The 18,522-nt window shown below is 48.3% G+C and overlaps 1 protein-coding gene across 1 annotated transcript; it reads right to left on the reverse strand.

The window, feature by feature from the left end:
* Positions 1 to 1,720: 1,720 nt before the first annotated feature.
* Positions 1,721 to 15,379, reverse strand: LOC142786719 (uncharacterized). Its single transcript, XM_075884358.1, has 3 exons — positions 15,331 to 15,379; positions 6,190 to 6,314; positions 1,721 to 5,496 (listed from the first exon to the last, which is right to left on the reverse strand). Exons 2-3 carry the CDS (start codon positions 6,263 to 6,265, stop codon positions 2,030 to 2,032), a joined length of 3,543 nt encoding a protein of 1,180 aa, XP_075740473.1. The 5' UTR covers positions 6,266 to 6,314; positions 15,331 to 15,379; the 3' UTR covers positions 1,721 to 2,029.
* Between the last annotated feature and the right edge of the window lie 3,143 nt (positions 15,380 to 18,522).

The raw sequence follows: 18,522 nt of genomic DNA on the forward strand, positions 1-18,522 counted from the left end.
TTTGCAAGAGCCAGAGTTGTGCGCAGAGGCGTTTCTTTAGAAGTACCAAGAAGTGAAGCTTAATGATTGAGAGAATTCCGGAAAAGTTGCCACCTAGAAACTGGCACAAAGCCTAAAATGCTGGTTCAAGTTAAAAGTTACATTAGATTTGTTTGATGTCACAGCATAGTTTTACCTAAAATAATGGCCACTTAGCCTCAGTTTAGTGAAAGAAAAAAATAGGTTCACTGAAAGAGCCAATGTTCTTGCGAACAGCTGAAACCGCTGCGGTTCGCGGAGAAGTAAATTTCGACACGCTAATCTTTCTACGTAGCTTTTGAGATCCACTGTGGAAGTGCAACTGAAACGCTATCACAAAAATTGGTATATCCCACGTACAATGAGAATCGATGATATGCGAAGCACGAATGAAGAAGGGTGATGTGTAACTTTAAGGTCAGCACACAATTACGAGGCAGACGTAAAATATGCCGTACATGACTTCCATGTCATGGCTATCGCGTTTGGGCATGTCATTTACCTTGGTCGTCTATTCACGTCACGAGATACCTAATTTGGTATACTTGGAGCTAGCGAATCAGCCACGAGCACTCTATGATCGTGGCATGAAGTGATGTTTTACATGACACGCATGTCGTGATTATCATGTTTGGGCACACCATTTATCTTCATCTATTCATGTCACGTGCTACCAAATTTGTTATTTGTGGAGCTAGCGAAACGGCCACGAACACGCATTGAGCGTAGCATGTAGTCATGTTGCACATTACACGAAGATATTGGTTATGATGTTTGGGCGTGTCATTTGCCTTCATCTTTCATTCTCCTCTCTTAATACCAAATTTGATATATGTGGAGCTAGCAAAACTGCCGCGATCGCGCTATGAGCATAGATGCAGTCATGTTTTACATGACACGCATATAATGATTATCATGTTTGAGCATGTTATTTACTTTCGTCTTCTACTCAAAGTCACGTTAAACCAAATTTGGTATATCTGAAGTTAGAAAAATTACCGTGAGCGCACCATGAGCGTGGCGTGTAGTCATGACTTGCATGACAGGCGTGTCATAATTTCTACGTTAGGGTCAGTTACATTTGTTCGCCATGCAGTCATGTCATACCATACCAGTTTTGCAATCGGTCATGTGAACGAAACCACCGCAAGAATAGCAAGACCACAAAATGTATATCATGACATTAGTGATGTACATGTCATGATAGTCATGTTATGACTAGTCATTTACGCTCGTCATACAGTCATGTTATGCCTCACCAACTTTATTATTGATACCAATTTCGAAACAGCCCGGAAATCTAAAAGACGCAGACAGATAGAGAGATAGAATAGATAGATAAATAGATAGATAGATAGATACATATATAGATAGATAGATAGATAGATAGATGCATAGATGGATAGATAGATAGATAGATAGATAGACAGATAGATAGATAGATAGATAGATAAACAGACAGATAGATAGATAGATACGCTCCAAGTCGCCGAAGTTCACTGTAAAATGCCTCGTATATTAAAAAATTCTTGATAATGGCGGCTTCTATTCAGTGCGATCTATAAGCTACATAACATATACTGGAGCTATTCAAAACTCATATTTCTACAATATATACTGAGTGGGCGCATAGTAATATAACAAACACTACCTGTTTGACTCGGCACGAATGCTGAAGCCAGCAGGAATAAAGAAGTACAGATTATTTCCCGCAATGTATTTTCACATATGCTTGTTTGCTGATACATAGCATCAACATAACCACGAATATAGTTATTTGCTGAAGCACAGCACCTTCTAAGTTCTGGTGAATGTCCGTGTTATAGTTGCGCGTATTCGGTGTTAAAGCAGTAGCATAGTATGCATCACTTTATCTTCGTAGCGAACACGCGCACCACTCTTTTTTGTGTGTTTGTCTGTTTCAGGGTCCCAAATAATACTGTATACAGCAACCGTTCGTAAACAAGCAGCAGCTTCGTAATTATGTTTTGATTTTTGCATACCGCGTCTTTCAGGAGAAGAGGTCATCAATGGCCTCCTGCGCGGGAATGCTCTCGTAACCCGGTTCCGTAATGTCATCCGTCGTCGGCTCCTCCCTCTTGCGTGACGGCGTATCGTCGTAGTAGTACTCGGTCTGAAACACATCCGGCTTTTTGCTCGACTTGCTAGTGATGCGTATCTCGCCGAAAATTCGGCGGTTCCGTGTCTTGGGCTCACCGTGGCTGTCGTCCACCTCGCCGCTTCCAGAAGACGACGTCTCATTCCTGCTGTCGTCATAGTAGTTCTCCACACCGGCGCCCGAGTCTGGCGGTGCGGTCATCTTCGTCACTAACGACGAAGCGTTCTGCGGTGGAAAAATTCGGCGCCACATAGAACCGTTATCGTTAACTTTAACAGACGAATTATTTTCGTCACCTTTACGGCTGCGGGGAGTGGCCGTCGTTGTTGTACTTTCGCGCATCGCAATGCTTTGAGAAGGTACGGCAGGTAATCTGATACTCGAAGGACGTTGAGTCGGGGCAGTAAGCGTTGCGTTATTGAGCTTTTTATCGCTCTTCAAATCTGTGCCGGCCACTCGGGTAGAGTTATTCATGGTGTCAGGATTTTTCGATGCGTCAAATGACTGATTAGGCATCAGAGTCATCACGCTACCTATAGGGAATATGCCTCCAGCCTTGTTCGTCACACTGAGGCGCGAAATAGCATTGACTTTAATGCGCTTAGTCGCGTCAGAGGTGCGGAATGTCAAATTAAGGTGGGTGGTTTGAAATACATTAAATATAGATGTCCGCTTCCCCATTACGGGAGCGGCGGGTTTTCGTGTGCTGCTTTTTCTCGTCTCAGTGGTAGTCACTGTACGATTTAACCCTGTACGAGGCGTCAACGCATTCAAACTTGTTTTTGTTTGCGACGTTGTAGACGCTCTTGTCTCGTCATCACTCTCTTCGTCGTCATCTTCGTCATCGTTTTCGGCATTAAGTGCTGTCGTCTGAGCTAGGCCAGCGGTATTACCCCCCGCAAGACTAATGTCCAGGGTATCGTTTGTCGCACTTGACGTAGACGTAATGACGTGAACTAGTATCGGATGTGCGGCCTCTTTATCCTCTGAGACAGGCCGCATTTTGCGTCTACTCGACCATATTATCGAAGGAGATGAATGGCTTGCGTATCCCTGGTTCTGTTGAGTTGATTCCGTCGAAGGCTTTCTACTAGATTTCTCAAAAATTGTTTGGAATGGAGGCACCACATCAGCCGTAGCTGCTTTAGTCTTGTTTGTTTCCTTCCTGCGTGACGCGAAGTTGACTTCCAATTGGACGAGGCTGGCGTCACCATCCTCTAAAGTGTTTTCAACCGGCTTTTGTGGGGTTTTTGACATAGCGTCAACTAAATTACCATTTTCCGAAGCATAAATAAAAGTAGCGGTGGAAGCTGTGAGTTCTGCCTCAGGTGCGTCAGTGCTTGTAATAATTTTGCGCACTTCGAGTTGAGGAGGTGAAACTGTCATGATTTCATTTTTGTTAGTCTTACCAATTGCAACCACGCTGCTCTCAACTGTGCTTTGATGATAAACTAAATTTTTCTCTTTCGGCAAGGATTCGGTGTACGATTGCGCTTGTGATTCAGTAGTATAGCCTTCTGTCATACTCGAGGAGCGCAGCTCAGATGTTACGCTTGATACAAAGTTTGGAGTTTCCGACGAAAGCGAAGACGTTTTGCTCACTTCCCTCAATCTGTGATCCAACTCATGGTCGGAGTTAGCTGTCCTGAAGTCTGATTTGCCATCAGTAGGATCAATGTCATCGTCTTCATGACGTTCATTCGTGAAGTCAATATATTTTTTCTCCTCGACAGAGACTGTGTCGTTAGCAGAGGCCGCAGACTCCTTATTGATTAGCGCATCATAACCCAGCAGGGAGGGCCACCAGTCGTCTGCGGAGATCCGCTCAGCCGTCATCTCTGTCTGCAGACCTTCGAGCAATTTCCGGTTCTGCGCTTCGAATGTCTCAACTGCGACTGTGGAAACTCTACTTGTTTTGGTGTTCAGCCCTACAACCCCACTGGCGCCTCGCTCTATTTCTTTTATTCCGCTTGCAGCACTCCCATTTTGCGTGGAATTTTCCGCATCGCTACCGCCACGGACAGTAGAATGTTCATAACCACCGCCAACCTGCGTGTTCTCGCGTTTTGATTCATCCGTACTCTGCGGTGACATGTCCTGCATATTGTCCGAAAAAGTATGTATGGCTCTGCGAGCAGATTCGTATGTAGAGTTCGCTGCGGAAATTGACGATATGCTGTAATCGTAGCTTGGTACATAAGTAAACCCATGGCCTTCTGCCGAAACTACCATGCCTACAGTAATGGTACTCAAGTTCACCAATTCTAGGCTACTGTCATGTCTGCCAGAGCTACCAACGCTTGAAAATTTTTCATATGTACCCTCCGTTGCCGTATTAGGCAACGACGAGGTGACTTCATTTTGGCTGGAGAATGTGGATGGCCAGGTGCGGCTATGAGTGGGTGGGGTAGAATCTACCTCTTCGTCTTCGCTGCCTGGCGTTTTCGTTGAGCGCTTGCGTCGAAGTTCAAGAGATATAAGTGTGTCAGATAATTGAACGTTGCGACCACGTGGTTCTCTTGAGCTAGTGCTTCTGTGAGGCCGTTTGTGACTGGTGTATGAATGAAGCGAAGAGTCATGCGTGGTCGAGTGCTTCCTGGAAGGGACACCCTTCGTAGCTGTCTTTTTGCCGCGCTTGCGGCGATAAGCTTTATTGCGCACTGCACGGTTATGGCGGTCGTTTATGGAGTGGGCGGGTTCCCTACGGCTATCCTGAGTGGCTAATGACGCTAGATTATTCAACCCATGTTGGGTAGTAACGCTGTCATTTGCTGGAGTGCTCGCAATGACTTGCTGGTCGTTGACGCTCACGGTGTCGCTGTGTTTGGCACCCACGGGCTTAGATGCGTGGTTCTCTGCGGCTTTTGTAGACGAAATGCTGCGCTCATTTCTGTGCTCTGACTTGTTCATTGCGGATTTGGAAGACTTTGAGCGGCGTCCTTTACGAAGTGCGTTCGCGGCAGCAGCGTCTGCAGACCCGGCGGCTCGCAGCTTGCTCATGACTCCGCCCTTGGGAACGACAATGACTTGCTCGCTAAGAGCCTGCACCTCTGCCGTGGGTTCCATTGTCGTCTTGCTTGCTGCGCCTTCTGCAGTGGGCGCGTAGACGCGTTCACGATTGGAGTCGGGCTTGTGGCGCGGTGCAGCGTGGTATCTAGACCCAGCTGCCGAGCCGGCGGGAGATGTGTGCGAGGACTTCGGACGCCAAAGCGTTGTCAATGCGACGATTCCGTCTTGGGGTCCGTCCATAGGAGAGCCTGCCGCACCGGATGCTTTCGGCGTAGCGCTTTGCGTGATGGCGGCCAAGCTAAGCTCAGCCACCGTGGTCTCGTTCTTCTTGCCGAAGAATGGTAGTTCGCCTGGCCCGAAATAATGAGAAATATTAGGCATCAACACAACTGCAAATATACATTGCGTAACATAAGGGTCCTGATAAATTCGTGATAATGACACATGTCATCGATTCGACAAACTTGAAGATGAACGGGAACTACCGCGCCTTGCACCCACAATGCTAACAATCTTAATCTTTTAATGAGATGTTTTCAGATAAAGTGACCTAGGTGGCAACCTCCTTGGTTTACAGTCCATATTTTTCACCTGTTAGTGGTTTTTTTTATTTCTCTGAACATTCGCTAACACCAAGGTAAAGCACACGTCAGGGGTAGGCTATTGTTCTTATAATATTATACACATGAATTTCAAACATGGACACCTACTAGACTAGCTTTCCAGCCTTTCTGGACTGCCTGACATGATTGGTGTTTCGTTGAATGCTTATTGAACGGCCCCGTTTCTTGAGTGCCCCATAATAAATCAGTTTCAAAGAATATCACTTCGTGGCTTTCAATAGGTGTGTTTTAGTTGCAAGCTAAAAAGCTGTGAACTTCAAAAAGAAGCACTTCAGTGTTTCAGCGACAACTTAAGTTGCGAATACCAGGATACCATCGCAAATCGAAGTGCTTTCTTTCAAGCATAAACACTCTGTGAGCGCTGTAGGACCCCACAAAAAAAACTAATTTGCGTCCTTGACGATTTTACGGACTCCCTACCTTTTCCGTCGAGAACGAAGACGACCACAGGCGTGGAGACGACACCCACGAGCACCACAAACATAGCCAAGAGCATCGGTAGCAGGCATCGGACGCGTCGCCTTCGTGGTGCTGGTGGCGGTGGGCTATTCAGATAAAGCAATCGATCGGATATGCTTTGTAATGGCATAAATACCGCTTGTCGTCAAAAAAGAGGTACCTACACATCGTATAAGACACATTCCAAAGATAAGGAGAAGATAGGTGGTTTCACAAGATATGAAGCCTCCTAAAACGGTCGAGGAGCGAGGGAATGTTTGACAGATGAATCACCGTGATCTTTCGTGGGTAGCGATTTCTATGAAAAGTTCTAGACGTGTTTGGGTACTACCGTCCTAGGTTGTTAGCTGTTATATTTCGCCTCCTTCCTAAACAAGTGAATAAGCGTTACTGCCGCACACGCCTATGCGTGTACGTAGTTGCACAAATTGAAGTGTTGCAATATTTAGGCTTCAGTGCATTAAAACCAGGATATCATTATGAGGATTGACGTAGTGGAAGGCTCCATAAATTTGAGGAATCTGGTGTTGAGTGAGGTACGCTGAAATCGAACAGTACATGGGCCTCTAGCATATTGCCTCCTTCAAAATGCGACCACTGCTGGGGGGATTGAACCCGTGACCTACGGGACTGCAGCCGAGCTTCGTAACCGCAACGGCACCGCGGCGGGGTAGCACAAATGCCTACGGTGTTTCTGCAACTCCGTAATTTGACGTAATGACTTAGAAATCAAGAAAGCTTCGGCGTAAAATCTGAAGGTATCCATGAGTTACGAATGAAGTCGTCGGCATTATTTATTTATTTATTTATTTATTTATTTATTTATTTATTTATTTACAGGATTTCTGCTGGCTTCAGAGTGAAGCCATAAGCAGGAGTGGGTAACGTATAATATAGCACACTGAACATTTTCACAATATATTACGCACAGAGAATGCCGCGGACACGCAGGTTCGCGGCGTACTTGCGATCCAAGCAATGTCACTGGATAACTCGTTAGTGGGTGTCTCTCGTGATTTTATTTGGAGACGCTTGCATTACTTATTCCGTTTATGATGTGCACCTGACATGACACAGTGAATTTATAACTCGAAGAGCCGACTTCAAGCCATTTGGACAAGCTGAAATAAACAAAGGATGACTGATTCGTGCGAAACGCGCACGAATCAGTCATCTTGGTTTTTTGGAGTCTTGGTTTCGAAGACCTTTATTAGGCCCGAGGAACCGCCAGCCGACAGCTGAGATAAACGAACCAAGATGATGATGCTACGTGACAACGATGATGATGCATGAGCAACACATGATAATGATGATAATGTACAGATGAAGGGGATTGGCATACTAAATGCCCACACTAATGCCCCCCACGTGAAAGCGGCCAGCCTGGCCGCGGCAAGTCAAGGGGACAAAGTACGTCGCATGAAGGGCTTCATACGGGAGACATGGACGACCTCAGTAGTTCGATAACGGCGATCAGCTGGGGCTACAAGTGGCGTCACGCGATAATTCACTGGTGAAGTTTTTTCAAGAACTGTGTACGGCCCGATAAACCGTGGCTGGAATTTGTCGCACAAACCAGGTGTGCGAATAGGCGTCAAAAGAAGCACTTCGTCTCCAGGTTGAAAGGATACAGCACGATGGGATTCATCATGAACCAGCTTTCTGTCTTGCTGTCGGGCTTCAGTGTTTATACGAGCACGCTGGCGGCTCTCTGCGAGCCGTAAAATGTATTCCTCTGAAGAGGATGGAGATGAATTCACATGGCAGGTAAAGAAAGAGACGTCCAGGAGAGAAGTAGGGGAGCGTCCATAAACTAGGTAAAATGGTGAGTAGCCGGTTGTCCGCTGAATAGCCGTATTGTAGGCGAAAGTGACGAATGGTAGGACTACATCCCAGTTCTTGTGGTCTGGTTGAATGTAGGCGGCGATCATGCCAGAAAGAGTGCGGTGAAATCGTTCAGTGAGGCCGTTAGTTTGAGGATGATAACTAGAGGCAGTCTTGTGAGTTGTGCCAGAAGCGCGAAGAAGTTCGTTCACTAGTTGTGAAAGGAAGGCCCTTCCACGGTCACTGAGCAATACACGTGGAGCACCATGACGCAGTATAATGGCTCGGAGGATGAAATCGGCAATTTCCGAAGCTGAACCGGTAGTGACGGATGCCGTCTCGGCGTAGCGCGTCAAATGGTCAACGGCTGTTACTATCCATCGGTTTCCAGCAGCACTGACTGGAAGGGGGCCATAAAGATCGATGCCTACAACTTCGAAGGGTGTGGCTGGGCACGGAAGAGGCTGTAGTGTACCGGCTGGAGCAGATGTGGGTAGTTTTCTAGATTGACAGGTAGTGCAGGACCCAACGTACCGAGCTACACTAGTGGTAATACCTGGCCAATAAAACCGACTTCGAAGGCGATCGTAGGTTTTGTGATAACCAAGGTGACCTGCTGTCGGATGGTCATGAAGTGCTCTGAGGACTTCGGACCGAAGCGATCGGGGTAGAACGGGGACCCAGCGCTGACCGTCAGGATGGTAAATTTTGTGGTACAGCACCGAGTTGTCCAGCTTAAACTGCGAGAGTTGGCGACGGAGCCTCGCATTAGGTGGACGGGAACTGCCAGTGAGGTAGCCTATAATACGTCGACAGTATGGGTCAGCCAGCTGTCGAGAAGAAAAATCGTGCGGGTCGTCCGAAGGCAGCTGGTCCATAGAGGCGAGAGAGGAAACCGCCGTAGACGTGGTCTCCGAGGGCGTGTTGTGCAAAGTGATTGCGGAAACGCTGAGGGGAGCCGCTGGTAGTGGGCAGCGAGAGAGAGCATCGGCGTCGCTATGCTTTCTGCCACACTTGTATACGATGTCAAAATCATATTCTTGTAGGCGTAGAATCCAGCGGCCGAGGCGTCCCGACAAGTTCTTGAGTGTCGAAAGCCAACATAAAGCATGGTGGTCGGTCACGATGGTGAAATGGCGGCCATGAAGATAGGGACGAAATTTCTGTACTGACCAAACGATGGCGAGGCACTCCTTCTCGGTGATCGTGTAGTTCCTCTCGGCTGCGGAGATGACGCGGCTGGCGTACGCAACGACTCGCTCTCGCGAAGAGTTGTCGCGCTGGAGGAGCACGGCTCCTAAACCGTGGCCGCTAGCGTCTGTATGGAGGAAGGTCGGTGCACCATCGTGAATGTGAGAAAGTACAGGATTGGTCGTGAGGGCACTCTTCAATTTGTCGAAAGCCGATTCACATTCCTGAGACCACTGAAAGGGCGTACCAGAAGCAAGTAGCTTATGTAGTGGTGCGGCTATGGAGGCAAAGTTTTGTATGAATCGCCGAAAGTAAGAGGCGAGACCAAGGAAACTTCGCAAATCTTTCGGCTTGTCAGGGCGAGGGAATCGAAGCACCGCAGCAGTTTTCTCAGGGTCTGGACGAATTCCGTCCTTGCTCACAACATGACCGAGGACCTTGATAGATATGCTGGCGAAATGGCACTTCTTGGTGTTAATTTGAAGACCAGCGCCCGCAAGGCAAGTCAGGACCTCGTCCAAGCGTTGCAGATGTTGAGGAAACCTCGATGAAAATACAACAATGTCATCGAGGTAACATAGGCAAGTCTTTCATTTCAGGCCACGCAGTACGGTGTCAATCAAGCGCTCAAAAGTTGCGGGCGCATTGCATAGACCAAACGGCATAACATTGAATTCGTATAGGCCGTCCGGGGTTGCAAACGCAGTTTTTCCTTTGTCCTCTTCGTGCATGGGGATTTGCCAATAGCCGGAACGCAAGTCGAGGCTTGAAAAGAATTCAGCACCTTGTAAAGAATCGAGGGCGTCGTCGATACGTGGCATGGGGTATACGTCCTTCCTAGTGATCTTATTGAGTGCTCGGTAATCGACGCAAAATCGTACGGAACCGTCTTTTTTACGCACCAGAACCACTGAAGACGACCAAGGACTGGTTGAGGGTCGGATTATCTCCCGTTGCAGCATATCGTCTACGTTTTCCTCAATGATTTTTAGTTCGGCTAGGGAGACGCGGTACGGACGACGATGCACAATGGATGTTCCGTCGGTCTGAATACGATGTGCTGTAGCAGTTGTCTGACCCAGGCTGGATGAATGAACGTCAAAAGAGTTTGCATGCTTTTGCAACAAATCAAGCAGCTGCTGCTTCTGTGAGTCTGTCAAGTCCTTGTTGATGGCTGCTGTAAAGGCCGAGGAAGCAGCATGATCTCCAGGATGGCCTTTAGAGGAGGCTGGGGTAAGAGGCACGACGCACACAGGCTCCAGATCGGCAACGCAGGCGACAGTAGTGCCCCGCGGCAGTAAAATTTTATCTGGTGTGGTGTTCGTAGCAGCGAGGACAGCTGATCCATCGTTGAAGCGAGCCACACCTGATGCGAGAGCTATGCCTTTATTAAGGCAACGGGGCGATGGAGTAACCAAAATGTCACCAGAGTCGACGTCGTTGGACAAAACTGTGACTAATTGATGTTCGTTCGGGGGTAACTCGATGTCTACAGCAGCGATGAGTCGAAGTGGCCTGTAGGTTTCGTCACTAAGCAAGTGGTCTGTGTCAGTAAGATGGACGACACGTTGTGCACAACAAATAGCCGCGGAAGCAGACGAAAGAAAGTCCCAGCCTAAAATGAGTTCGTGGGAGCACGGGGATAGCACAGCGAATTGTATGTGATGAAGAATGTCGTCGATTAGCACACGGGCAGTACAGAGAGCGGAAGGGCGAATCATCGTTCCCTGGGCTGTAACCAGTGTTGGTCCATCATAAGGCGTCGTGACTTTTCGAAGACGGGTACACAAATCAGCACGAATAATAGCAAACCCAGCCCCAGTGTCCACCAAAGCATCAACGTCTACTCCCTCAACTGAGACTGCAATCATATTGTAAGGGCGCGCTGGAGGAATTGGAGTACTGTGTAGGAATGCAGTTTGTCCTCCAAAAACTGCATTGCTCAGTTTTCCGGACGCCGATCAGAAGCGAGGGAAGCAGGCTGAAGAGGAGAAGAGGAGCGACGGTAGGGCGATGGTGAACGGCGTCTGGTTGATCGAAGACTACTGCGCAGTTCACCGGATGCTGGCGGAGATGGAGACCGACGCGGCGGTGACGAATAACGCCGGCCCTGGTACAAGGCTCCTGCGATATAGTCTCGTTGGCGTATGTCGTACCCTCGGCGCTCATCTTGCTGGCGCTTGCGGCAAAAGCGTGAAATGTGACCACGATAGCCGCAATAATAGCACGTAGGGCGAGTCGATCGATAAGGAGGGTGGTAGCTTGTGTTAGATGCACCGGGAGAGAGAGCAGTGAGAGGGACAGATGATGGCTCAGGCGGTGGTGATGCAAAGCTCGTGGGAAAGCTTCTGGGAGGTGCGGCAGCAACCGACGCGTACGTTTGTGGTGGCGACGTCGAGCTGACGGTGCCTGATGGTGCGGCGACGGCATGCGAGAACGATGGGAGAGTACGATCGAATGTGGGCTGCAGGTGGGCCATATGGGTCATGGACGTAAGCTCCTCCCTAATGACATCCCGCAATGACGTTGAAGAAGGCTGAATGGTACATACTGAAGGTAGTGTGAATCCCATTGATTCTAATTATTCGCGTATTATCACCCTTATCGTTTCTCGTAGGTTTGGATCAGTCGTAATACGGGCCGCGTCACTGTCCGGTTGTAGGCGCATCGACTCAAGTTCTTCGAGGCGCTGACAGGTTGTCGCAACGTCAGCAACGGTAGCCGGATTCTGGATTGCAAGGGCATTGAATGCGACGGGTCCAATGCCCTTAAGAAGCTGGCGTACCTTGTCTGACTCTGTCATTGGGGTGTCAACCCGTCGGCAAAGTGAAAGGACATCCTCGATGTAGGATGTATACGACTTCCCGATGTGCTGTTTCCGAGTCGCAAGAGCTTTCTTTGCGAGAGCTGAACGGACAGCCGGTGTGCCAAAGACATGGCGAAGCTGATCTTTGAAGGCTGAACAGTCGGGGATGTCCATGAAGTGGTTGAGGAACCACGTCTTCGCGACACCCGTGAGGTAGAATGACACGTAAGCGAGTTTGTAGGTGTTATCCCACCGGTTAGCAGTGCCGACCCGTTCGAAATCGTCCAGCCATTCCTCCACATCTTCCCCGCGCATACCAGCGAAGGGATGGGGCTCACGCTGGAGGCTGTTAATGACGTGAAAAGGCGCGGCACGCGGTGGCGGAGTGGGAACGGCTGCAGCACCGACCTCTTCTTGGTGCGACATATTTCCGGACACCTGGCCCAAGCGGCGACCTGAACGTAGCTCCAGGGGGTAGAGTGGTCGAGAGGATGGCGGGGGATCCAACAGCACGCTCCACCACGTATGGAGTCTTGGTTTGGAAGACCTTTATTAGGCCCGAGGAACCGCCAGCCGACAGCTGAGATAAACGAACCAAGATGATGATGCTACGTGACAACGATGATGATGCATGAGCAACACATGATAATGATGATAATGTACAGATGAAGAGGATTGGCATACTAAATGCCCACAATAGAAATATGATTGATTCCCAAGCCATCCGTTGCCCACAAAGTTTTCGGTGTGTGGACGTACTATTTGTTTACGCCGCTGCTTCTCTTCATATATACAACAGAGGTCTCCAACTCAGTTTAAAAACGGGTCACGAAAAGTGACTCCCACAAAGCCCTCACTCACCTGACGGCCAGAGCGAAGTGGAGGAGAGGGATAACCTGCTAATGTGAGCTAACGTTGCCAAATAAAGAAGTCGTTTTTCGTAGAAATAGGTCATTTCTTAAGAGGCGTCATGTGAGGATCCCAATAGCAACATATTATTGCGGGTCTTCTAAGTGACCAAACTTTGGAAGCTAAGTAAATATTTTCACGGCCATGTATCAACATATGGTGGCCGATAGGATGGCCCACGAGAACAAAAAAGAATGTTTCAGCCCAGTCATGATTGGGCAGTAAATGAATGCAAATATCAAGAAAATGAAAAAAAAAAACAGATGAGGATAGCCCTCTTGGGTCAGCGGATTGCTAGCGAGAGCTCCACGCGTCACCTGCATGAGACACCCTGTATACACGATGACTGATAATAACTCAGGGTCAATTGCTCCCTAGGCAGCCTACCATAAGGCTTGTTGTTTGCGTGAGTCGTTCATGTGGGTGGCCAGCCTCACAAAAAGAGGTCTGTAGTGTTATCTGCTTTTGCATGAACATTCACGGAGTTAAGCTAACAAGAACAATAGCTTCACCTGTGTACCAAGGTATGCATGAAAACATCTCACTCAATGCCTATGTATATCAGTCGTTCGTAGTACTAGCGTGAGGAACAGCGCTATAGAAAAAGTAACGAATCACAATGAATTGCTATTCGTTTTACGAGGCAGAGTGAGCTGCAGTTCTGAACGATTGAACCAAGCTGTAAATAAATAATTATTTAGTTATTACTAAAGTAACAATATGTTCATTTCTAGAGGAGATGCTACGAGGGCAATCGCTCGAAGCGATGAGATCAACCGGTGCTTGCAGCCCCCGCAAAATTATGTAGCAGTATGGTGAATTCTCGCACCGCGTTTAGAGCCAGTATCTCATAGGCCGCATATAACAGGAAAAGTGACCATCGGCTTTGAAAAGACGGGAAGTTAACAAATTCTACGACTTCATAGAAGAAACGGAACATTAGGTAAAGTAGGACAGTGTATTTAGGTGTAACTAGAAGGTACATCGTATTTATTACAGCTATAAGGACTGAACTGAAAGTAACTGCAAATTATATATGTAATTTTACAACTCAACAGAAACTCTTGAATAGGAGTATATATGGGTAAGTTTAAATTACCTTAAGTTACTTTGTAATCTAGAAGCAAGTATTAAACAAAAAAATAATGAATAGTTAGAAAACTACTCGGCTAAATGGCTACACCTCATGTCTTCCGCGATCGAATCATTAGGCGGATGCATTAAGGACCTGGTGGGTTACAAACATTACAGGTCACTGACTGCTCGACAGAGTGACCACGGGAGGAGGTACACACTTTATGTGCTAACATTAGCCTCTTCACACTAATTAAACCCTGCTTCGGAAGCGCACGAAAAGACGACGCGTTCACATGCTGCTTTGGCGATCGCCATAATGTGGACACCCTTGAAGGGTTCTTGCCACCGCTGTTATTTTTCGTGCCGACTTCAAATCGGTAAGATAACGCATTACCTTGTACTTTATACGTAGGAGTAAAAACTTATGACCGCTGCCGACGGGCTTGGCAAATGCACACAATAGCCAGCCCCGTCGCACGCAAGGTGCAAGTGATAGGATCGCCCCACATCCGAGGCCCAGTGGCGTAGCCAAGGGGTCGCGGATCTCTTTCCCCACATTTTTTTTCTCGCCAGTGTATACAGATAAAAAAATGACTAAACAAATAAATTCCCCTCCAGCTTCCAAACAAAAAAAATCAGCCTAAACCACTGGCGAGGCCCACCATGGAAAATGGCGTGGCCGTCTTTAGTTGGGTGACGCAGCAATAAGGGTCGACAGGGGCAACTGCAGGAAGGAGGGGAGCAGCGTTAGCGGGGAAGCGCTTGCGAACTTCGATTTTAGAAGGGTGCCGTCGTGAGCACAATTTCCACAGACCTCAGTAGATGGCTGGTATACGTGCGGTGCCCTCACCGCTTACTCCTCATTAGAACGGCAAACAGCTCGAAAACTTCTTAAGTCTCTGGAGCCGCCGTATTCTCTTACGCCAGCGTTCCGTAGAGTTTAAGGAAGATTCTACCCTTAAGGAGAGATCTGATAGCCCATGCTTTATATAACATACGAGTTTGTTGTGATCACATTCATTAATTCTTCAGTGCGACACTATGTCACTGAACATGGGACGTTGTTGTAACCACGGCGGCAACCCCATAGACAAACTTTCTCTTGAAGAGTCGCCATATTTGCTAATAAATAACCTTTATAAACTTTGTTCTTCTTCCAAAACTGCTTCTCATATCAAGGTACGCTTGTAGAAAGGGTCTAGTCCTGCTGGAACTAACAGTCAAATAACCAAGGTAACGATTTCAAATAACAAGAGCTAGGAGTAGCAGATAAGAAACAACAAAAAATTGCTCACATAATCTGGTTTTCTTCCGCAGAGCCTAGTGTGTTTTCTCCTTGGCTGTCTACTGCATAAAGAGGACAAATAAAAGTACGTTTGTCACCTTCATGCCAGGCAGTTCAAATTCACCGAGGAACAATACAGAATGTAACAAAAGAAAAAGAAGGTTTAAATATATGTGAGAACTTATATCCGGCGTTTTACGCTCCAAAACCACAATATCATTACGGCAGACACAGCAGTGGAGAGATCCTAAAAGTTTGACCTTCTGGTGTTCATTAACGTACACTGGCATCCGACAGTGCACGAGCCTCTAGTATTTCATCTACCTCGGAATGCGAACTCTATGGCTGTTATTGAACCCACGACTTTCGGGTCAGAAGCAGAGTACACTAGCCCAGCCACTGTACAGGACAAATATGTGTTCATTCTTCATCATATATGTGATGTTAATATCATTTGAGCTAACACAAGCCGACACGAAGAAATTCAATTTCATTTCAAAGAAATGCCCCAGTGCGTGCTGACCTTGACTGCTGCGGCTGTCTCGCCAAATTGCTCACACTAAGTTGCAAGGTGCCGGTGCCACATTTCAGTGAGGACCCCCGTTATACAAAAAAGAGGGAAAAGCGCGCATGTGGTAACTTGACGAAGTGGTTGAGTCTGTGCTGAATGTCGAAAAGAATAGAAACTATATTTCTGCGCGTCTCACATAAACTCAACCGCTAACAGGTACAGTCAAGGCTGCAGTCGTCAGACTCTGCAATTAGCATGCAAGCATTGCACGTGCAGTTTCGTCGTTCTCATGCTTGCATATACTCCGTTTCATAGAGCCCCGCCGTGGTGGTCTAGTGGCTAAGGTACTCGGTAGCTGACCCGCAGGTCGCGGGATTGAATTCTGGCTGCGGTGGTTGCATTTCCGATGGAGGCGGAAATGTTGTAGGCACGTGCGCTCAGGTTTGGGTGCACGTTAAAGAACACCAGGTGGTCGAAATTTCCGGAGCCTTTGACTACGGCGTCTATCATAACAATATTGTTACGTGAAGGAGACTTACTCAGAGGGGTAGTCACCGATGTATTTACAGACGGTTAGGCGAGCAGCGCCAGCCACACAGATTAGCTCGTGCCAGTCTATCTGCTTCGTCTTCTTCAGCTCCATGCACTGGCACGTAGCATGACCCCCGGCGGCGGAGGCACCGTCCCGGTGCTTTAAAGGTCGTTATCTGACGCATTATTGTAGGGCTTGATCCGCGAGACGTGTACGATATCACTGGGCCGCATAGTAGATGATGATGGGCAGATGGGGCTGATCTCGTAGGTGACAGGTGTTACTTGACGCAATATACGATAGGGTCCCGTGTAATGAGACAGAAGTTTTTCGGATAGGCCCAGCCGACGATGAGGGGACCAGAGTAAAACGAGGGTACCGGGAGCGAAATTTACGTCTCTATGTTCCGCATCGTACCGACGGCATTGGTTGGTTTGCGACGCCATCAGCCGAGCGCGAGCGAGCTGACGGGCATGATCGGCTCGCGCAATCGCGTCGCGGGCATACTCGCTGGTGGACGAGGTGTGAGCTGAGATGACTGTGTCCAGTGGTAAAGTCGGCTCTCTTCCGTACAATAAGTAGAACGGCGAAAAGCCCGCTGTGTCGTGACGGGATGAATTATACGCGAAAGTTGCGTAGGGTAAAGCAAGGTCCCAGTCTCGGTGGTCGGGCGACACGTACATAGCGAGCATATTTGTTAAAGTGCGGTTAAATCGTTCCGTAAGGCCGTTTGTTTGAGGGTGGTAAGCGGTTGTCAGTGTGTGTTGCGTCGAACAAGAACGCAGAATGTCGGCGATGACTTGGGATAAAAATGTACGGCCACGGTCTGTGAGAAGCTGTCTCGGTGCACCGTGAATCAATATAACGTCCCGTAACAAGAAGTCAGCGACGTCGGTTGCACAGCTGGTCGGTAGAGCTCGCGTAATAGCGTAGCGTGTAGCGTAGTCTGTGATAACGGCTATCCATTTGTTTCCCAATGTTGATGTGGGAAAAGGACCAAGCAGGTCTAACCCAACACGGTAAAATGGTTCCGCGGGTATGTCAATTGGTTGAAGATGGCCAGCGGGTAGCAGCGATGGAGTCTTACGACGTTGGCATAGGTCACATGTGGCGACGTATCGGCGTACCGAACGAGCAAGGCCTGGCCAGAAAAAACGGCGCCGGACGCGCTCGTACGTGCGGGATACGCCAAGGTGTCCAGCCGTGGGAGCGTCGTGAAGTTCGGTGAGAACACAGCGGCGCAAATGCTTAGGCACAACAATGAGAAGGTCGGGCCCGTCTAGTCGGAAATTGCGACGGTATAGCACACCCTTTTGAATGACAAAGTAGCGGACGAAAGCATCATTTGTGGAGGATTCCATACGGCTGATGATGTCAAGCAGCTCTGGATCACGCTTCTGTTCTTCCCCAATATTAAGGAAGTCGGACACTGACAAGATAGAGTTCTCCGTGGGCTCGTCAGTGTCCTCAGGATCGTCGACAGGGTACCGGGAGAGGCAATCGGCATCACGGTGTAGGTGGCCAGATTTGTAGACCACCGAATAGGAAAACTCTTGCAGGCGCAAAGCCCAGCGACCAAGGCGGCCTGATGGATCTTTCAGAGAGTTCAGCCAGCAGAGTGCGTGGTGGTCGGTAACTACCGAAAATGGGCGTCCGTATAGATAAGGTCGAAATTTCGCTACCGCCCATACAAGAGCCAAGCACTCACGCTCTGTTATCGAATAGTTACGTTCAGGGGCGGATAGGAGGCGGCTGGCATATGCAATAACGCAATCATGGCCATGTTGTTTCTGAGCCAGCACTGCACCAATGCCATGCCCACTTGCATCTGTACGGATTTCCGTAGGGGCAGCAGGGTTGAAGTGTGCCAGAATCGGAGGGGTAGTGAGAAGAGCGACGAGAGTCGAGAACGCAGAAGCCTCTTCGGAGCCCCATGAAAACGGGACTTCTTTCTTGAGGAGCTGCGTAAGCGCCCTCGATATGTGCGCAAAATTTTTCACGAAGCGTCGGAAGTAGGAGCATAGTCCGATAAAGCTGCGTACATCCTTCGCAGATCGTGGTACAGGAAAGTTTTTGACGGCGCTGATTTTTGCCGGGTCTGGTTGTACACCGTTGGCGTCTACTAAATGGCCAAGCACTGTGATTTGATGGCGTCTAAA

This window comes from Rhipicephalus microplus, unplaced genomic scaffold (genome assembly GCF_043290135.1).
Source record: "Rhipicephalus microplus isolate Deutch F79 unplaced genomic scaffold, USDA_Rmic scaffold_28, whole genome shotgun sequence".
NCBI lineage: Eukaryota > Metazoa > Arthropoda > Arachnida > Ixodida > Ixodidae > Rhipicephalus > Rhipicephalus microplus.